The sequence below is a fragment of the Semicossyphus pulcher genome, unplaced genomic scaffold, assembly GCF_022749685.1.
Source record: "Semicossyphus pulcher isolate SPU_LCO1_2020_fin unplaced genomic scaffold, fSemPul1.0.p SCAF_11, whole genome shotgun sequence".
In the NCBI taxonomy this organism is placed as follows: Eukaryota; Metazoa; Chordata; class Actinopteri; order Labriformes; family Labridae; genus Semicossyphus; species Semicossyphus pulcher.
In genome coordinates this window covers 23,204,663-23,224,645 of record NW_027211615.1, presented here as the reverse complement: position 1 = coordinate 23,224,645, position 19,983 = coordinate 23,204,663, and the positions used below count along the sequence as shown (strand labels likewise).

Sequence of the window (19,983 nt, the reverse complement as noted above, 5' to 3'; positions counted from 1 at the left end):
AAAAGAAAGCAACTTTTTACAATGAAAAAAAGACTGTTGCCCTCCATGAACTCTTTCCCCGCTCTCTCTCTACAGTGTTGAATCGAGCGAGAAACTCTGCTACATACGCACACATAACGTGCAAGGTCATCTGGCAGATAAAAAGGGTTTCTTGCTCTCATAAATGCCTCTTGTAATCTTGAATTGCAGCCGCTCTGGTGTCTTTCTTTGAAGTGACGTTCCCGACAGCTGAAAAAGAGCGTCTTTATTATTTCACCATTCAGAGGAGAGGAAAAAAAAGTGCGGTTTGTATGTTGTGAATGTTTGGTTGACACAGAAAACCTGCTGAGCGTCACCTCACCTTGTGAATGTATTATTATGCTTGGCAGCTGAATACATTTCGGCCTGTGTGTGTGTGTGTGTGTGTGTGCTCATCTAAGGCATGAAGGAATGTGTGAGTAAGCGTTTAAACCGAGCACAGAATAGTTTCCATCTTACGGAAGCAAGTGGAAGTGGTGACTGCTGACATGTGGGAAGTGTGCCATAGCTCTGACGACTCTCAGGTGTGCGTGTGATGCATCACCCTCTCTTCATTGATGCGTGTCGAGTCGGAAAGGAGAGCGCGGCGAAATCTTTTTCACAAACTGTGAGCTCACAGGTGGGCTGCTGTTTGTCTATGTTCCTCTTCCCTAAAAAGGCTAAAGCAGAGCAGGACAGGAGGCAGGGATCAGGAGAGGGAGGGTCGGGTCACAGGCCGCCGGGCGTCTGTCTGTGTTGTGGTCTGGCCAGTAATCCTCCCCCGTTAGGGGGGGAGAGCGGGAGAGGACAAAAGCCATGAGGTGAAGATCAGAAACAGTCGTAGATGGGTGGAGCGATGGAAGAGATTTCTGCCTCGCTCTCTGGAAACATTTCAGTTTAATTTTCCAGGATGATAACACTGCTTATCCCCCTCCGCTGCAGCAGTTGTTCTTTAAACACAGCCTCAGTGAAGAAAGGGTCAGACAAACAAAGCTGTCCTGGCCTGACCCGTGCTGTTGTGTTGGGTGTTTGTGAGTGCTAGCAGCTATAAAAGCCCTCGGTGTTGAAAAGGCTGCAGGCAGTCGTTGCAACATCTATCTGTAACAATGCAGCCCCCCCGAAACTAAATATTTATGTCTGTTTCTGTAGAAATGTTTATTGTTGGAGTCACACAATATTTACCATTTCAAAATGTAGCGGTGCAGACACAGAGTACGGATTAGTGCGGTACATTTCACTAAACTTCATCTAATAATGTTAAAAAGAGCTCCTAATGAATTCCGAGTGCCCTTGCCAGATGAGCAGAGTCTAATTCTCTGATCTATTTGTCTGGACAGCCAGACTCCGACTTGGCAGGAGCTTGTCTCCACAGAAACATGCGAAAAGTTGCTAATGTGGGAGCATCATTTATTTTCATTCTAAAACGATCCGTGCCAACAGGACGCCGTGTGGTCCTCGGTCTTGTGAAACCTTTTCGGGGGGGGAGGACGGGCTGAAACCTGAGAGAGGCACATTTCTCTCCGTCCCATAGAAACAGCCTCCCCGCTCTGAAGCGCTTGCTTTTTGCAGGTCAGGGGGGTGAAAGCATGTCGTAAACATTTAGGGGTACAGGCCCCCTGCTGACAGTGCACCACATCAGTCTGGCATGTGTTTATACTCGTTGGATCGTGACAGCGCGTGACCAAACTTACCCTCCATCTGTCCGCCTGCCCCACTTCTCTCTTTCTTGATGAGCTCATGGTCTCTGGCATCAAACCCCCCCGGTTGGCATATTCGCAGACTGCAGACTGCAACACAGCTGGACAACAGCAGAGAGAGGCTGCACACAAAGACAGAAATACTTGGAAAGAAATCAGAGAGAAAGCGAAGACGTCTGTTCAAAGTGCTGTAAAAAGAAGCAGGTGAGAGAGAAGGTAGAGAGGGAGAAGGAGAGCTTGAAAGAAGGAGAAAGGAGCTTGAAGAGAGAAGTCACAGCTGAGGCGTCCACAGTTATGCCTGCTTCAGCAAGAGTTCAGCGATTCCTCCAGGATCAGCAGAAGATCAGCCGTGCTCAAATCATCCTCAGGAGTGAGTAGAGAACCTGACTGAAGCGTGTGAGGCGGACAGCTGCTGGTTTGCTTGTTTTATGTGTTGTTATGCCGACGTTGCACTGAACCCTAACGGCAGTGAGTCGGGTTTGCCTTAGTTATGAATGACATGACTAGATAACAGAAGTGATAAACCACGATCCATGATGAGCTTTGTTGTTGTTGTTGGTAAAACGGATGCAGAAAATCTTTTAGTTTGGACTGAGTTAGACGAAGACTTTGGGCTTTTTTGAAAACCATCAAATGTATACAATTTACAATGAATTCATTAATTGCTAATTTGTTAAAGCTATAATCTCGAAGATCTCAGTTTCGTTCTCTTTGGCGGCACCTGTGGCGATAAACGGTAATTGCAGGAGCACACTTCCCAGATATCCAGACAGTGCTGCATGTGTGACGTCCACGGTTGGCTCCGGTTGTAACTCTTGATTTTCCTCGCTGGCGGTCGCTTTCCTTTTCAGACTGTTTGCCTTCATCTGAGCGTCGAGTTTGTTTCTTCTTCTTTGGATTTTCATTTATTTTTGAAGTTGTATCTGTAGTCATCCATCTTTTCTTTGTTTGTTCAGCCATAGTAGATTACTGTTTACTCGGAAGAGCGGAAAAGCAGCCGCTTAGCTCCGCCTACCCTCTCTGACTAACCACTGCTGGCTGATGGAAAACGCGTCACTAACTGGGCGCTGCTTGGGATTTTTTCAACGAAAGTCGCCACAGACGCCCAGTCTGTAATACTGCAAGTGTAAAGGCCAGTGGGCCATAGGCTCAATCACCATTGTGTTACCTCATTCTGCGATAATTAGAGACGCTCTAATTAACACATGTATTGTTAATGTCCTAGTAATGATAAGGCTGAAGGAGCAGTGTCGGTTGTTGATACACTGCAGCCGTTTTGATGCATGTATCTGTAACGGCTCCTTTATTGTCTCTCCGGGTCCTCCTGCTCTCCCACAGTCCAACGACACGCTCGATGACTCGCCGACTGCGAGTGTGACAGGTTGTCCATCTCTATGTGTCAGCCCTGTGATTGACTGGCGACCAGTCCAGGGTTTAACCCCGCCTCTCGCCCAATGACAGCTGATATCAGCTCCAGCCAGCCCACGACCCTGAAAGCTATAAGAGGTGTGGAGGAGAGAGGCTAGAGAAACGGTTTGGGCTGATTCTCTGAGAAGGCAAAAAGAGGCAAGGAAACATACGTGCCCTTATCTCTTTTAACAGAATGATAGAATCTGTTGGTGAGGGACAAGATGTTTGGTGTTGGAAGCGTTTCTGTTTGTAGTCCAAAGAGTATCTTACACTAGTATTTCAGCCAGCTTGGGCTGTATGTAGGAAAACATTCAGTGTGCAGAGCAGAAGAGGCAGAACACATCAACCCTAATGCAAAACCAGCACCCATCTGCTGTCATCAACTATTTACCTTTTTTATTATTATTATTATTATTATTTTTAATATTTTGCCTTTAATGGATCGGAACGTGGATAGAGTCGAAAATGAGGGAAGAGAGAGAGGGTCAGAGTCGAACCTGGGGCTGCTGCATCGAGGGCTGTGCCTCTGTACATGGGGAGCACGCTTGAGCTAAACCAGCGCCCCAACTATTTAGCTTTACCTCTATAACCAGACATCTGAATATAAGTGCACCTAACAGCCCGGTTGTAAAATACTTGGCCTGGAATATCTGCTGGCTCCACCTGAAGTCCTCAAAAATGTGCCTTTGTTCTTAGAGGCTGACGTCCGACGATGTCACGATGATGATGATGTCTTTGTGACTCTAAACTGGTAAAAGGTAAAATACTGACTGTCTGAAGAGAAAGCTTTATATAAAATTTGATAGAACAGAATTTAAGCCATAAAAAGATGCAAAAATATCCCTTGGTGAGGTATCAGGCCATGACTTACTCCGTCCTTCATGCCAGGTTTCTAGACTGGAATCAGAAAAGATAACCCCCTACTCAGCGTCAGTGATGCATTTAAATGTAATCCGGTGCTCCTTCCTCGTACCAATAATTCTGTGTGTGTAAAAAAAACTCCATGACCGCGTGTGTGTCGGGGTATGTTCAAACGTTTAACCATTCTGTCCCACGAGCCTCCGACACACTTCAGCCGGAAGCGAGGCCTCCATGGAGACTTCCTCTGATTGGCCATGGAGCCATTCTATAATTCCAATTGGATAAGCCTGAGCTCGAGTTGTCATGTAGCAACAGTGTAGGAAGGCTGGAAGGAGGACTGACCACGGTTGCCATGGTCTGGAGAGGTTTAACTTTAGTTGGACATATGAGCCCCAGCACAGAGCGGCCTGCGTGCTGTGAGAGTCTCTGCTGCGGGTTTAAGTATACAAATACAAAATGCCAATTTAAAGCAATTAATGGACTGACATGAGGCCTTTTGGAATTTGGATGGATCACACGGGTATCCAAACAGTCCAGAACACATAATAAAGTATGTTTACATTGTGTAGCATGTGATGGCTAAGCACTAGCCTTGTTCCAGACCTCAAAACTCTGTTTCGTGATGCACTGAGGGCTAGTGTTTTGCTCATTGACAGCCACTTCTACTGGCATAGCACAGCCCTGTCTCTGTTGGTGGTCAGGTTGTGAATAACACTGTGTTCTAACAGCATGCCAGCATTACAACTGCAAATTAATCTGTTGAAAACTTCAGGTGGGCGCTCAAAATCAACCTGGAGAACAACTCAGGAATTAGATGGTTGAGTTTGCTGTTTTATATTGTGATATTTAAATGTTTATGTAATGACATACATTTTAGGCAGAAGCGTGTAGGCGGTTAGGAGCATCCTAACCAGAAACTTAGCAGACACCTGCCGTCCTATTTTGATAGGTAACTCTTCCTTTTACCTTCTTATAACAGTGCTTTCAATGTGAGCAACAAAAATACTTACAATAGTTCGTCAAAATGCAACCCGTGTCTCGCCAGCAGCCTGTTAAAACCCTAAAAAACAATGCAATCAAACTGATTTTGATACAAATTTTATTGGTTTTCTAAATCCACAATAAACTTACAAAAAAGTATTATTATACTGGTTGATTCATGCAACCTTTACTGTTGTAACTACAACAAAATGTGCTAAGATTTTACACTTGTCGTTGCTTTCCCTCAAATCAGTTGTTCATGTTTTGTGAGGGATTAAACTCGGTTCCTGTCAGTTACCAAGGTGACGCTGAGACCGGTAAAGGCCAGGACAGGAGCTGAAAAATATCAAGACGCATCACATTTTTGGCTGACCGCCGTGGTTAGCCCTACACACGGGTCTGTATGTGACTGACTCAGTGAGTAATGGTACTTTCACAGCCGTAGAGAGAGAGAGTTGCGACATCGCAATGGCGGCTCTTGGAGCATATTGGACCTCCACTGACGCGACTCTCTGTCTATACGGCTCTGGATACTTTGTTCGGGGAGTAGGCGGGGCTGCTCCTCCGCTTTCCTCACCTACATCCACAGCACACACCTGCTTTCAAACACATCGGCCTCATGAGGACAGTCCTTGTAACACATTGCCCACAAAAGCGCACATTGACCTGATGCGGTCAGCGACATTCTAGGTTTCGACCTTGTCTTGTTTTGGTTTTGATGTTACATTATGTAGCCAGGGCTCTCTTCCTCCTCATGACATCCTAAAAGATCTGCTGCCACCTGTTGTTATTGAGATTCCGGACAGTGAGACTTGTGATCATTTGGCTGAATATGATTTAACATCATTAGAAGAAATGATTACCGAGCTTTTCGCTGCTTCCTCCTCTTCTACGGCAGAGACTGATGAAACAACACTGAAAAACTGCCAAATCGCATTCTTCCCTTCTGCACATAAAATTCGTAGAAATCCGACCAAAACCAACATTCCTACATGCACGTCAAGCCAGTGACTATAATTGTGAATTCAGGGTGATCTTTATAAGCTTCAGAGAGGCATCAAAAACTACTCAGACGGATAAATCTGGTTATGAAATATGCTTTAAGCACGGATGATAAATTATATATCAGCGGCACACTTGTTCCTCCTCCGTCTAAAAAGATCTGCTGCTGTCTCTTGTAATTTAGCGCTGACAAAATGAGCCTTTTCACACTTTATTGAGCGTTCAATGCCAGTAGTGAATGAGCTGAGGCTCTTTTCACCAGAAAAGCTGATGGGGCAGATTTGTGCACAGCTGCCTCCCCCCTGTGCTCGTCTACGTATTTCCTCTCCATTTCATCATGCTCTTTTTTTCCTGACATTCTCTGGTTCTAAATGATGTTTATGACACCTTTAATAACATGTGGAAACCATAATGGAAACTGTCTGTCTGCGGTGGTCCTCCTCTCTGTTGCTGTCTCAGACACTCAAAGGATTTGGTCTTTTTTGTTGCCATTAGCCTTCTAAGCTGATGATGAGTCATGCAGTGATATATAATTCATGGCAGTATTGGTTTTGTCTAAGAGATGCTTTTGGATGAGGTGGAGGTAGGAGATAAACAACATCCCAGCCAGCCTGTTTCCTGCCTTCGTATCCAACGCCGACTCCAGTTCAGCTATTATCAACAGTCTATCTTCAGAGCTCAGGAACATTCGGATGTTTCCTGATATTATAATGTCTGTACTGAATGAAAAGTCTATGTCTAACAAAGTTTTTTTATTTATCTTCATCTCTGCTCAACACAAGTGATGTTTTCTAACCTTTTAGCCCCACCAGTCTTAATAATTTGCATGTGCTGTGTATGCAAACATCATTCTTTGTAAGCACGAGTGAGTGAGTGAGTGACGGTACTTTCAGAGCCGTAGAGAGAGAGAGTTGCGACATCACTATGGCGGATCATGGAGCATGTTGGACCTCCACTGACGCGACTCTCTGTCTATACGACTCTGGATACTTTGTTCGGGGAGAAGGCGGGGCTGCACCTCCGCTGCTCGTCCGCTGTCCTCACCTACGTCCACAGCGTCATCGGCCTCATAAGGACTCTCCTAGTAACACATTGCCCACAAAAGTGCACATTGACCGGATGCGGTCAGCCACATACTAGGTTTTGACCTGATCTTGTTTCACGTCTAAAGCTAAATTTATTATTTAATTCATTCCTTCTTTGGTCAATGTCTGTGTCTCAGATTCCCAGAGCTCAAACTGATGTGTCCTGACATGTTTTAGTTGTTCAGTATTCTATCATAGAAAACACAGAACAAGTATTCACAATTGAATCCCAACCAGCATTTTTTCCTTGAAATGTTATCTGGGATCCAAATAGTTAAATGTAGACCGTCTGTAACCTTCTTATTGTTGAAGTTGTTTAAAGAAATACTTACTAAATACTCTTGTCATATTAGAAGGTCCAGAGCCAAAGGGTTTTGCAATTCTAAGAACTTCTATGGACACGTAATTGATATGTCTTTGGTTTGGTGATAGGCTATCTTGGAACCCATGGTCTATCTTAGTTAGGATAAGTGACTCCCTTCTCCAGGTGCTGCTCAGTCTTCACAGCAGACAAATACAACCGGATTGTTAGCTGCACTAATATGCAGATATAAGTTTATACAGATTAGTAAAACCCTAAATAGGCAGTAGAAGAGAGCCGATGGGTTCCAGGTTTGAACTTCGGGCCAATGAATTCCACCTCTTGTCTCAGTATGGACTGCTTTCCTGCAAACAACCAAAGCCCGCTCAAATGTAATTGGTCAACTTTAATCAGACTACAAGCTGAAACCAGAAATACTTCAACGCCCAGGGGCGGATCCAGACTTTTTTGACTGGGGTGGCCCAACTGGGGCACTGACTTCTGCAGGGGTGGCCACACACACACACACGCAAATGAATAGCATTTAGTGAACCCTTCCTTCTAAGCTTAATTCTTTAAGGAAATGTGCCACATTGAAATGGACAAGCAGCCTGTTGCAACACGGCCAAAGTCCCGCCTCTGACAAGGCAAATAGCCAATCCTAGTTTAGGATTTTGGGGTGGCACTTGCGGCGGCCAATCGGATGTGAAAGGGGGCCAAGGCCACCCCTCTGGATCCACCCCTGTCAGCACCAGAAATCTTCTCCCTCGCCTACAAATTCTGCACTCATATGCAGATGTCTGTTGACAGATAGGTGTCGATGTAGACGCCTGTGAGCCAGATGTTGTTTGCCCCAGGTCCATAATGAGCAACACATCATCTGATGCATGCGACCTCTAACCTCCTCTCCTTTTAATACCAGAGCGAATACCCCACTGTTTGCCTTAACCCTTCAAGGCCATCGAAAAGGTTGTCGCTCTTGTTGCCGGGCAGGTCTGAAACTAAAATAAGCTCATGTTTTCTGGTTGTGTCACTCGGTCATACGATCCTTCCTTGATTCAGGATCCTCTCTGCCATCTCACCGAGATATTCCAGCAGGGCAGTGGGTTGGAATCAAATGTCCAGCGGTCATCCATAGGGGGTTAGGACAGCGAAGGTGTAGATGTCACTATCCCACAGCCACTCTAGACATTCTGACTCCCCAGAGCCCCAAAATAATCCCTCGACATGTAGGACACGTCGAGGGAGTCCGAGATGGAAAACAGCTCTATTCACACTGGATCTGTCTGTAATAGGATCCAAAGCCGGTTTGGAAATGAGCATACTTTGATAAAGGCAGGTCTCTTGTATGAATCAATGGTTTAATTTATCAGAGCTGCACTTTTCAAACAACAAACTTGTGGCCTAAGGACACGACTTACCGTACAACTCTGAGCCCTTGAATCGCACAAGACCTTGAGGAGGTAGAAGGTAAAAGTTTAATAGTAGTGTGTGCAAAAGCTTTTAACTCTCTTAACAATGTCAGAGAAGACATCAAATGAAGTTCATGGGGAGGTTGTTTTAAAGTAATGAGTAAGACTAACAGAGGTACAGGTGAGGACAGAGAGGACACAGGTGGAGAGATGACGAAAGGATGAGGAGATTCGAAGTGGGCCTACGTGTGCCAGGTAACCCATTTCCTCTGGCCATCTAATGGTTATTGATGGAGCTTCCTAATCAGAACTCAAAGAACTATTTCACCTTCTGCTGGAAACACTGATGTCAGCAGGAAGCAAGAGGCGGAGGAAAAGCAGCCAAAGGCCCATTAGGCGGGCACATTCCCAACTCTGTTCAAAGGCATCTTTATTTGATGAGAAATAAAAACTTTAAAAATAGGTCCAACTCCAATCCCTAACCTTTTTTGCTGTACCCCGGCAGTCCATTTGGAGAGTAAGATGGCTTCTACCCCTTTATCCCCAGAAGCAATTAATCGCCCACCCTCCACAGGAGCACTCAAAATGAGGGGTGGCTCAGGTGGTAGGGCTACGTGGAAGGACTGTAATGCAGGCTTAGATTTGGGCCGATATGTGTCAAGTGTCTCAGACTATGATATCAGACAAAATCTCAGTAGGGGCAAGCTCAATTATGGTAGCGGTAGCTTGCTGTTGCACGTCCGGTAGCTGCTACAACCTGCCAGGGGAACTGCCAGTAGCTACCGCGACCTGCTGGAGCTGTACTGGCAGTTTTGGTGGCTGCCGGGACCTGCCAGGGGAACTGCCAGTAGCTACCGACACCTGCCACTATCTGGCACGCCATTCATGTTGGCTACCGGGACTCAATTTGATTGATTGCTTAAACCATCAGGGATTACTCCCCATCCTGGTACTTGTGTTGGAAATAAGCTTTGGCTGTTTACACATCCACAGTACATTGGACACTGCTTCTGCCACAGTGTTTCTGTGTGCATGTCCCTATGGAAAAAATAACTAAAGCAAGAATTTAATATATTTTAACAAAATAAAAATCTATTATGCAAGTTATTTATTTTCACTTTATAGCTTAAAGGGGGGGTATTATGTTAATTCGAAGCTTCATATTTAATGCTGTGATACCTGTGGAGTAGCTTAGCATAGTTTACAGTTAAAGAAACTCTCTGCTCTGTGCAGGCCCTCATACAGCCTCTGCCTGAAACGACTCAGTCAACTGTGTCCCTTTAAGAAACCCCGCCCCTACAAGCCCACTTTCTTCTGATTGGCCAGCTCTCCAAAGCCTGCTGTGACGTCACAAAGTGCAGCGTGAAGAAAAAACTGCCTGAAACCTGGAGCTCACAGCAGCCTGCAGACTGAGCTGAGAAGCCTGGGGATTACTCCAACATACTTTTACCTACAGATTTAAAACTTCACCCACGTTTAGTCTGAACATCCAACATTGTAACATTATATATATGTTGAAATGTGAAACAGTATAATACCCCCTCTTTGAGGTTATGAGGGAGCTGTATTATTACAGATGTGTTTGTGTTGTCATTGTGTAATGTCTATCGCAGACTAACTCATTACACAATGTAAACACAAAACACTCACAGATAAATTCATGAGTGAAATTATCTATAATTCAAATTTACATAAACGTATATGGTTAACTTTGGTCTGGCATTGATAAATAACATGAGATTGTTGCTATGTATTTATTTAGGCATCATATACAAGCAGGTGCCTTAGCTATTTATTTGGCCTACACATAAACTCTACAGTGATATTTTCTACAGGCCTAGATGTGATCCTGGCCCGTGGCCCACAATATATGTTGACAGGTGTCATTTTCTCTTCCTGCTTGGCTCTGGCAAGCAACAAGATGTTATAGATGCTGTCATTTTAACCCTTGAGCAATGACATCACGAGCTAAATGTTATACTGTGTGTGGATTTTACCTTTTAAAAAAATGTGCCCCTGCTATCAGTCAGTCTAAACAAACCTGGACGTGGACATATGTCTCACAGCCAGGTCGCCTCTGACAGAGTGAAGACAGTTGGAATTTCCTTTAGCATTTTTCCACACCGGTCTGTCTGTGATAGCAGAGTGGCTACGTCATTAAGCTGTGAGTGTTTATAGAGTTGCTGGCTTCAGTTCCCACTGGAGCCATACATGCTAAAAATGTACACGCTCATCATAGTGTAAGGCTCTTTGGATCAAAGTGTCCTGTGGAACGGAGCCTGAGCTGCATATATAATTCATCACCTGGGTGCTATTCACGGGTTTGTCTCTAACGGTGTGATGGATGGACATGAATCTGTAGGAATGCACTAAACAAACCCTCACCTCACAAACACCTTGACCTCTTGACAGGTGACAGTGTCAGCTCTTCACTTCTACAAACATAGATGGATGGCAGCTTTGATGACAGGCTGCTTCTCGCCAGTGGAATAGATGTGTGAGCACAAAATGACCTTTCACCTTGTCCACTCTTTTCCTCTACTCTTACTTCATCCTTTGTTCACTTTTCTCTCTTTTTCCTCCTCTTGGTTTTGTATTACTCTCTTTTTGCTGTGTGTTGTCAAAGGCCTAGTTACATAAAATACTGACATGCTGGGGTAGTGAAGTTGTGAAGATAAATGTTGAATCTACATGATTATTGCAATGCACACAACTGAAAATCAATACAGATGTAGGCTGGCCATCACAATTCTGATTGAACTGTGGAAACAAAGCAGGTTCTCACAGTCTGAAGTAATCTCTAGGCAGGGAAGTGGATTTACGGGAAGGCAAGTGTTCTGTTTGAACTACAGTAATAGTCTGAGTAATATTGACCAATCACGTATCAGCGGGCTGCGGCGCATGCAGGAAAAACAGTCCGTGAGGAGAGCAAAAGCAGGCGGAACGTAATCCGCCGTAATGCCATCTGCAGACATCTGCATGCTAACAGCTAACAATCTGTTCTAGATCTAAAATTTAACTTGAGATGAATTCCCTTGACGCTGTGTCACGAAAGCCGTTCAGCGTTCAGATTTCCCGACTTCCTCAAATGCATCAGATCGCTCCAACCTCTGTTCAACAAACGACTCCGGAATCGATCGCGCCTATTCAAGTCAATGCTTGTGATTCAACAGCACGCGCCACGGTCCGTCTCCGGCGCGTCCAAGAAGCGTGTCTCCGCTCTGCCGGGTCTATTTTTTGACGGAGGCTGCTCCAAACACTCGTCAAGCTCAACAGAGCAGATCGTTCCAAACAGGAAGTCACAGACGAATACAGCATACAGCATCTGGTCATTTCAAAATAAAACACCATGTTCAGACCGGTACAGACTCCCGTTTTTTTTCGGTTAATTTAAGATCAACATGCTGAAATCTCGAAAAAAAAGAACACTTTTAATTAAGTAGTGTACTCAACCATGGTAGAAGCACAAAAATCACAGAATGATTTCCAAATGAGCAGATTATCAACCTCGGAGGCGCAAACTGAACTGTTGTTTGTGTGTTGCTCTGCTAACATTGATGTTATCGCGTGATTTCTCAACTCTCGTGCGATAATGTAGTTCTCCCGCGATCTTGTGATCTCATGAATCCTGATCTGCTTGGGCCAGCGCTCCGCTGCGCTGCGGACCAGACACACTTCCTGTGGGCAGGGCTTGTACCGTTGATGGACCAGAACCACGGCACAGACAGAACGCGCCGGAGACGGATCCTATGGGATCAAGGGGTTACAAATCTGCATCACAATGTTGAAATCTGGGCAAAGGCAAGACCCGTTAATAACAAGTAAATCGCAAGGAAGTCTTGACGTTTATTGCTTACCACCCGGCACGTTCACCAGTGTCCCCAGACGATATATCGTTACAGCCGATGGGATCTGTTATTGTTCTGAAGAGACTCACTGCGGCCTCTGTTTGTCAGGACTTTTGTGTTGGATCCAAACGAACCATTTTAAAGGCCAATGTTTGATAATTGGACAAAAACACTAACCAGTCAAAGCTGCGGTAGACCAGCAAGGTAAAATCACTGTTTATGTCAATGTAGTCTGGTGGCTTTGAGGACAGCAGTGTCGTGGGCGTACTTAAATAGGTTTACTTTATGATTGTAGAGCGGGAAGGTAAAAAAAAACCTCCCAATATAATCTTCTGAACAGCAGTGCAGTACTTTGTTGTCTCGGTAACCTACGTTGTGCTTTCCTTGGACTTTGTGGCTTGTACTTTTTTTCTGAGCGTTTACTTATTCTGAGCCATTCAGGTAATTATGGAGCATCTTTTTCAGACCACACCCCTTTAGGTTAGTGCCAGTCCCTGGGATCTGAATGAATAATTGAGGTGAATACAATTTATATGGAATGCCACACTGTACAAACTACACACACACACACACACACACACACACACACACTGGTGATGATATTTAGGGCAGCAGCAGTGTTGTGTCCTTCTCTGTATCCAGTGTATGAATAATAGATTGCATCCAGGAAGTACAAACCACGCGGCCACCCCATCAGGTAGAGTCCCACCACATCCTGTATGCAGCTCTCTCTCTCTCTCTCTCTCTCCCACTATTTCTGTATCGTTATCTGCCGTCAGTTTGTTTTCTCCTCCTTCTTTTGTCTCCATCCTGCTCTCATCCTCCAGATCTTTCTTTCTCTCTCTGCCTCTTATCTTTATCCCACCCTCCCACTCTCCGTCCCTCTCCTCCCCTCCCTCTCATTTTCCTTTGTTTCCATCAATTATAATCTACTGGGGAACCAGCGCGCAGAAACAACCACGCAAGGCATTTCAGCGTCATCTTAAAAAGTGTGCCATCCGGATATTAGGGCATCAGATTACAGAGGAAAACAACCCTGACCGACGGCCGCAGCAGAGGAAGACTCAGTGTTCTGTTTATTAAAACGAGCCACTTTTTTTATCTTCTTCTTGGTGGAACTTCATAAACATCGCTCTGAGCCTCGCAGACCTCCAGCAGTGTGGACGATGCACAGCTAAGGCACAGGAAATTGAAAGAAGCACTCGGAAGCCGAGGCTATGGTTTTGTATGTGAGCTCCCGGGACTGTGCGGGGGGAGCTGGCAGCGGGGCGGTGGTTGCACTCAGGCCTGGCTGCGGGTCTGATGGGACCCCACACGGACTGTGGCGCTACGTTTGCTGCCAGAGGAGGCCCACTCTGACTTCATGTAGGTATACAAGCAGAATGGTGAGAGCTGTAGCTGTTGTGTGCCTGCAGGATAAGATGCTGTTGGATTTCAAGGTTGAAGAGAACTTACTAGAAATTTTGTTTGTTAAGATTCTTCACTTACTCCGCTTTTCTCTCCTCAGTCCTTTGAGCTACTATCAGCCCTGCTGAGGAGACGAGATATCAGAAACACTCTCCTTCCCTGAGGTGTATTTTAGTACCTGATAAGTGATCTCATGACCAGCGAATACAGTGAAGCACAGCCCAGTATGTCTTTGTTCTCTACCTGTCTTTAGCTTTACTTTGTGCCTGATCGCTCTCCTTCTTTCCCAGAGTTGTGTCGGATCCTGTTTTGGAAGCGGGCCAAGCTTAAGTGCCGTTGTCATGGTTCATTGAATCAATTAGAATCTCTCAAGGGAAGAGAAAACGACTGAATGTCTGCGTCTAGAAGCATTCTTGAGTCAGTTGGGTGTTTTGACTTTGAAGTTAAGCAAACGATAAGATGCCACAAAGCTTGCTCTAATAAGAACGTAAGGCTTAAATGAACGTTAGGCCCGTTGATCTGATCGTACGTCTTCCCTCCTGGGCTGCGGCCCTGCTCGGCAGCTGTCTGTGTCCTGTCATTAGCACTAAGCGCTATTAGAGCAGACAGTAACACAATTACACCCACAGGCAGCGGAAGATGGAGACGAGAGACCGTGTCAGCAATTAAAGTCGCAGGTTTTGACTTCCCGTGGACTCGGCTTAATTCAATAGTATGTCCGTTCGGCCCATACGAGAAAGAAGCCAACAGGACGTTAACAACATGAGATGATCTGGATCATGTTGGCAGGTAGAGAGATGGATGTGTTGGCTCTGTGTTTCCTGGACATGTGGACAGAACTGTGCGTCATTTTCGCCGTGGTTTATTTCATGGTATCTTTATCTCTCCTGAAGCAGAGGTCAGACTGGAACATACTTGTGATTGTCCCTGTAACTGCACAGGTGATATCCTTTACTTAAGACTGGGGAAAATTAACCGTATAATGGTGACAAGGCATTGAACATTTAATATTGTGCAATAGTTTTATAGTCTCAAATTAGGTTTTTCTTTTAGGAATGAATTCTCTTTCTCCCTCCCGGCAAGGAAACACTTGATTCAAGCAACTATTTAATTTTTACTCTTATGTGACCACGACGACCTGCTCTTTCTGAATTCACCTAAGCAGTGTTTAAGAAGCTGAACACTTCGTACCAGTGTGCTTTAAGTTAGTAGTTAGTTTTAAGTTTAAAGTGATAACTTGAAGATCTCAGTTTCGCTCTATTTGGCGGCAGTTTCCTCGCTGACGGTCGCTTTCCTTTTCAGACTGTTTGCTTCATCTGCGCGTCGAGTTCGTTTATTTTTCTTTGGATTTTCACTTATTGTTGAAGTTGTATCTGTAGTCATCCATCTTTTCTTTGTTTGTTCAGCCATAGTAGATTACTGTTTACTCGCAACACTTGCAGAGAGCAGAAAAGCAGCCGCTTAGCTCCGCCTACCCTCTCTGGCAGACCAACCACTGCTGGGTGATGGGAAACGCGTCACTAACTGGGCGCCGCTTGGGATTCTTTCCAGCAAAAGTCGCACCAGACAGCCAGTCTGTAATACTGCAAATGCTTTGATTGGTGGGTCATAGGCTCAATCAGCATTGTGTTGCCTCATTCAGCGATGGATAGAGACTTAACTGACATTTATTTATTTACATGAAAATCTTGAAAAAGCCTTAAATAGTCACAGACTTTGCTAGAATACTGCTTGGCTGTGGATGCGTCTGTCACAAATCTTGACATCATCATAACAGACACCTGTTTAGTGGTGTTGGTGAGTCATTCCGTCACAGCACACACACACAGGGCTGTACCTCCTGGATGCTCTATTGATCCACAGCTTCCCCTGAGGATGTTTGCTGCTCAGGGAAAATAAAGAGCTTACATAAACATGAGAGTCACAGACAGATGTGCTGTGTTAGCCCACTTTGCTCTTCCTGGTTTCTCTTGGCTGGTGGGTCTGCTGGCTTCTGCTGTTCATCAGTCTGAAAAAATATATTTCTATGTAGAATCTGTAAATAGAGATGATGTGTACACAGAGTTGTGTCCCCACTGAGAATCCAAGGCCTTAAACGCAACAAAGTAGCAAAAGTAAAATATTCATGTCAATGAATAGAAAACAATCAGAGCTCTTGTTACAGTGGCCCTGGTTGTTCTGGCAGACCCTGTTTTCTTCTTCTGTGGAAAAGGAGCTGAAGCCTATCAGTGACGTTGGCATCTCAATCTAAAAGGCTTCTTCAGTTCTTCAGAACTCAACTCAGGATTCAGCATCACTGTGACCTGGATGACTGAAACCTTCACAGATATCACTGATGTTGTAAAAGTGGGACAGAGTGTGTGCGGTATTCAGAAGCAGTCGTCAGCCTGGCTGCAGCCCACATTCTACCTGTTTTATCTCTGTCTGTCTGTCTGTCTGTCTGTCTGTCTGTCTGTCTGTCTGTTGTCACACAGTTAGCACTTGAATACTAATTGCTGTCAAATCAGCTTGAATCAAAAAACCTTTTGTTGGTGTGTGTGCGTGTGTGTGTGTATAGGATGGATATGTGTGTGTGTGTGGTACACAGCAGGGGGACAGAGCACCATGTCGGTCCATCTGGCCTCTGTCTGGTTTAGCAGAAAAGTTAGCTCATTAGCACATGTAAATTAGACAGTGATGTCTGGTGTCCCTTGTTCTTGTGCCAGAGGCTGCTGCGGGTGTTTCAGTGTGTGTGTAAGACTTTCACAGCTTACGCTAAGACTCCTCTATTTGACCCTTCTGGGCATCCATGGTTCTTATTTCCTGCTGTGTAATGCAATGTTATTATTGTATTTTAATACTTACACTACCACTCTTATACTCTCATAAGAACAAACTCAGCTTGTATTACACTCTACATTACACTACATGGTCCATCTACACTGAAAGCTTTCATAAGTAATGAGTCAAACTGCAACTGCTCCGGCTGTGCTCCAGCTCAAGAGCAACTACTGCCGCAAAAAGAGAAACTAAACCAAACACTTTTATTGTTAGACAACCAGCAGAATCTCCATGGTTACTAGCCGTCTTTTTATAGGTTTGATAAACATATTTCCGTTTCTTGTAGCAAAATGTGAAAGTCATTTCCATGATGTGTGATGTGATTTAGTTTTAGCATGTTTTTGTTGGTGGATCTATTTTATTGTTTTTTGAAACAGTGTATTGGGGTTTTGTGTCAGTCAGAGGAAGCACATGATGTCAGCTGATTGTCTAACAGGAGCTGTCTGTGTGTATCGCCCTCTACAGGTCCCACATTGCCCAGACAGGCCCCCCAGGTTCAGAATGGCCCCACACCAGAGGAGATGGAGCTGCAGAGAAGGTAAAGACACAGACACACAAAGGAAAAACCTCATCCTGATAAAGTTCATATACCTCATCATCATCTTATTGGTATTTTTTTTAAATACTTTAATACTTTTTTGGCTGACCGCCGGGGTCAACTGACTGACTGAGTGAGTGATGGTACTTTCAGAGCCGTAGAGAAAGAGAGTTGCGACAGCGCAGTAGCGTCCTCCACTGTTGCGACTCTCTCTCTATACGGCTCTGGATACTTTGTTCGGGGAGTAGGCGGGGCTGCTCCTTCGCTGTCCTCACCTACGTCCGCAGCGCGCACCTGCTTTCAAACACATTGTCGTTGGCCTCTTAAGGACAGTCCTTGTAACACAATACCCACAAAAGCGCACATTAACCTGATGCGGTCAGCCACATACTAGGTTTTGACCTCGTCTTGTTTTAAAGAGGACAGAACGTTTTGCTTCAGAGTAGATTGCTTCAGCCAGCAGCCGTGAGACGGGCTGCAATGGCTGCAACTCAATCCCTGCAGGAAAATGCAAACTAAGGCAGGCAAGAAGCTTGTCTAACAGCAGCTCCCTTGTTCTGCATGTAAAATAACTGTTTTTGTGGCTTTGAAGAGAGGTATATATATACCAGCTGCTTCTGGGGTCACAATGAGCCTCTTATACCTACACAGGAAGGTCTATGTCTGTAAGGATCCTTTCCATCATGTTGTGAGACACTTAGAAATACAATCTCAGCCTGTCCGTACAAAAGCACCCTCAGTGGTCAAACTTTTTTGACCCCCAAAAATACTCTTACAGCCCGTTTTGCAGCTTTCCTGCTTGAACTACTGGCGCGATTCCCAAAGTATTTGTACCTGTCAGTTATTATGAGCCCAAGCCCTTTAACATTTGGGAAAACACTTTAAAAGTGTACGAATTCAAAGGGAACTCGGTTCACCTTGTGTGGTACCATTGTTTCTTTCATTTCTACGTCGCCCTCCTGTGACATTTCTATTATTTTCCCACTCAATCTATCACTGTCTTACATGTACCCACCCACACACACACACACACACACACACATACTCGGACCAATCCTTGCTTGCCTACAGTTGTTTTTCTTCCCCATACAAGGCCACTCGTTCCCTCAGGTAATAATGAGGCTAGAAAACGCACACACACACACACACACACACACACACACACACACACACGCTCAGAGGTGTATTAATGGACGCCAGCTGTTCCAAAGTTTGGACCCTGTTCACTTGTTCGATGATTTCATCACAATGAATTGCCTTCACGCACTCTCACACGCAAACTCAGGACAGACTTACACACATGTCTGCACACAGCTGTAGACGGCTGTACAGCACACAGAGCATGTTATATCATCAGCCCTCGTCCCACACAGAGATACGCAAACATCTATCATTAGTATCAGTTACACGAGCCAAACTATAACCGCTGCTCTGCTTACCAGTTCATATACAGGTCACATGGTGTGTGCTGCATTGTACCGTCACTCTCAGATCATCCATGTTATTCTAAAAGGTATAAGGACGTCACTAAGGCAACACTTTGCAGCACCGTTAAGTGATGGCTTTGACGAGATGGACAATGATACGAAGTCTTGAAGATCTCAATCCAGCTGAACACCTCTTTCATGTTTCGTGATGTGTTGGGAGCATTAAACTCATCAAATGGTCATACTGTATATGTTCAAAAACTCTGTCGCCCTAGAGGGTCAGGGTTGAACCCCGTCTTGTTTCTTTACAACCCCATCTGACCCTCATCCAGTGTTTTTTTCAATCTTTTAAATTTGACCTATCTCACTGTGGAGGAGAAAGTAGTACAATGCCATGTTCAAACTTTTGAGGGCATTATTTAGTGCAGAGAGTTCCGCCTGTTGAATTAAGGGCCTGCCCTGATCAGTCGAGCATACCGTTAGTCATTCAGTAATCTCTATTTACAGATTCTACACAGTAGAATTCTCCGGGAAGGCAAGCGTTCTGTTTGAACTACGCTTGCAGTCCGAGTAATATTGACCAATCACGTATCAGCAGGCTGCGGCGTATGCAGGAAAAACAGTCTGTGAGGCGAGCTGAAGTAGGCGGAAGGTAATCCGCCGCAATGACATCCCGGCTCCCATCAGCGTGATCTGACGACGATTTAGCTTCTTTTTAATCTCTATAAACAGACATCTGCATGCTAGCAGCTAACAATCTGCTCTAGATCTAAAATGTAACTTGAGATGAATTCCCTTGACGCTGTGTCATGAAAGCCTTTTAGCGTCCAGATTTCCCGACTTCCTCGAATGCATCAGATCGCTCTGACCTCCGTTCAACAAACGAGCATGTTAAAAGTTTTCTTCTCCTCTTGAGGACAGACCTGACAAAGCTTGAATTTTTACTTCTTACAAATCTGCATCGTGATGTTTGGGCAAAGGTAAGACCCGTTAATAACAAGTAAATCACAAGAAAACAGTTTCGCGGAAAAGGAAGTCTTGACGGGAAGTCGTTTATCGCTTACCGCCCGGCACGTTCACCGGTGTCCCCAGAGGCTATATCGTCTCAGACTATAGCCGATGGGATCCCAGATTGGTCGTTAAGTAGTCTTTAAGTTGACCCGAGTTTTAATTTATCGCAGAAAAAAAGCACTCAAA

General features: G+C 44.9%; 1 protein-coding gene across 3 annotated transcripts in view; it reads left to right on the top strand.

The window, feature by feature from the left end:
- The window catches only part of enah (ENAH actin regulator), a 141,468-nt gene that overhangs the window by 79,523 nt on the left and 41,962 nt on the right, over positions 1–19,983 (top strand). For all 3 annotated transcript variants that reach the window (XM_069655681.1, XM_069655689.1, XM_069655696.1), the window contains exon 4: positions 17,287–17,359. In XM_069655681.1, coding sequence (XP_069511782.1) covers positions 17,287–17,359 — 73 coding nt within the window. The remainder of the gene's footprint in view (positions 1–17,286; positions 17,360–19,983) is intronic.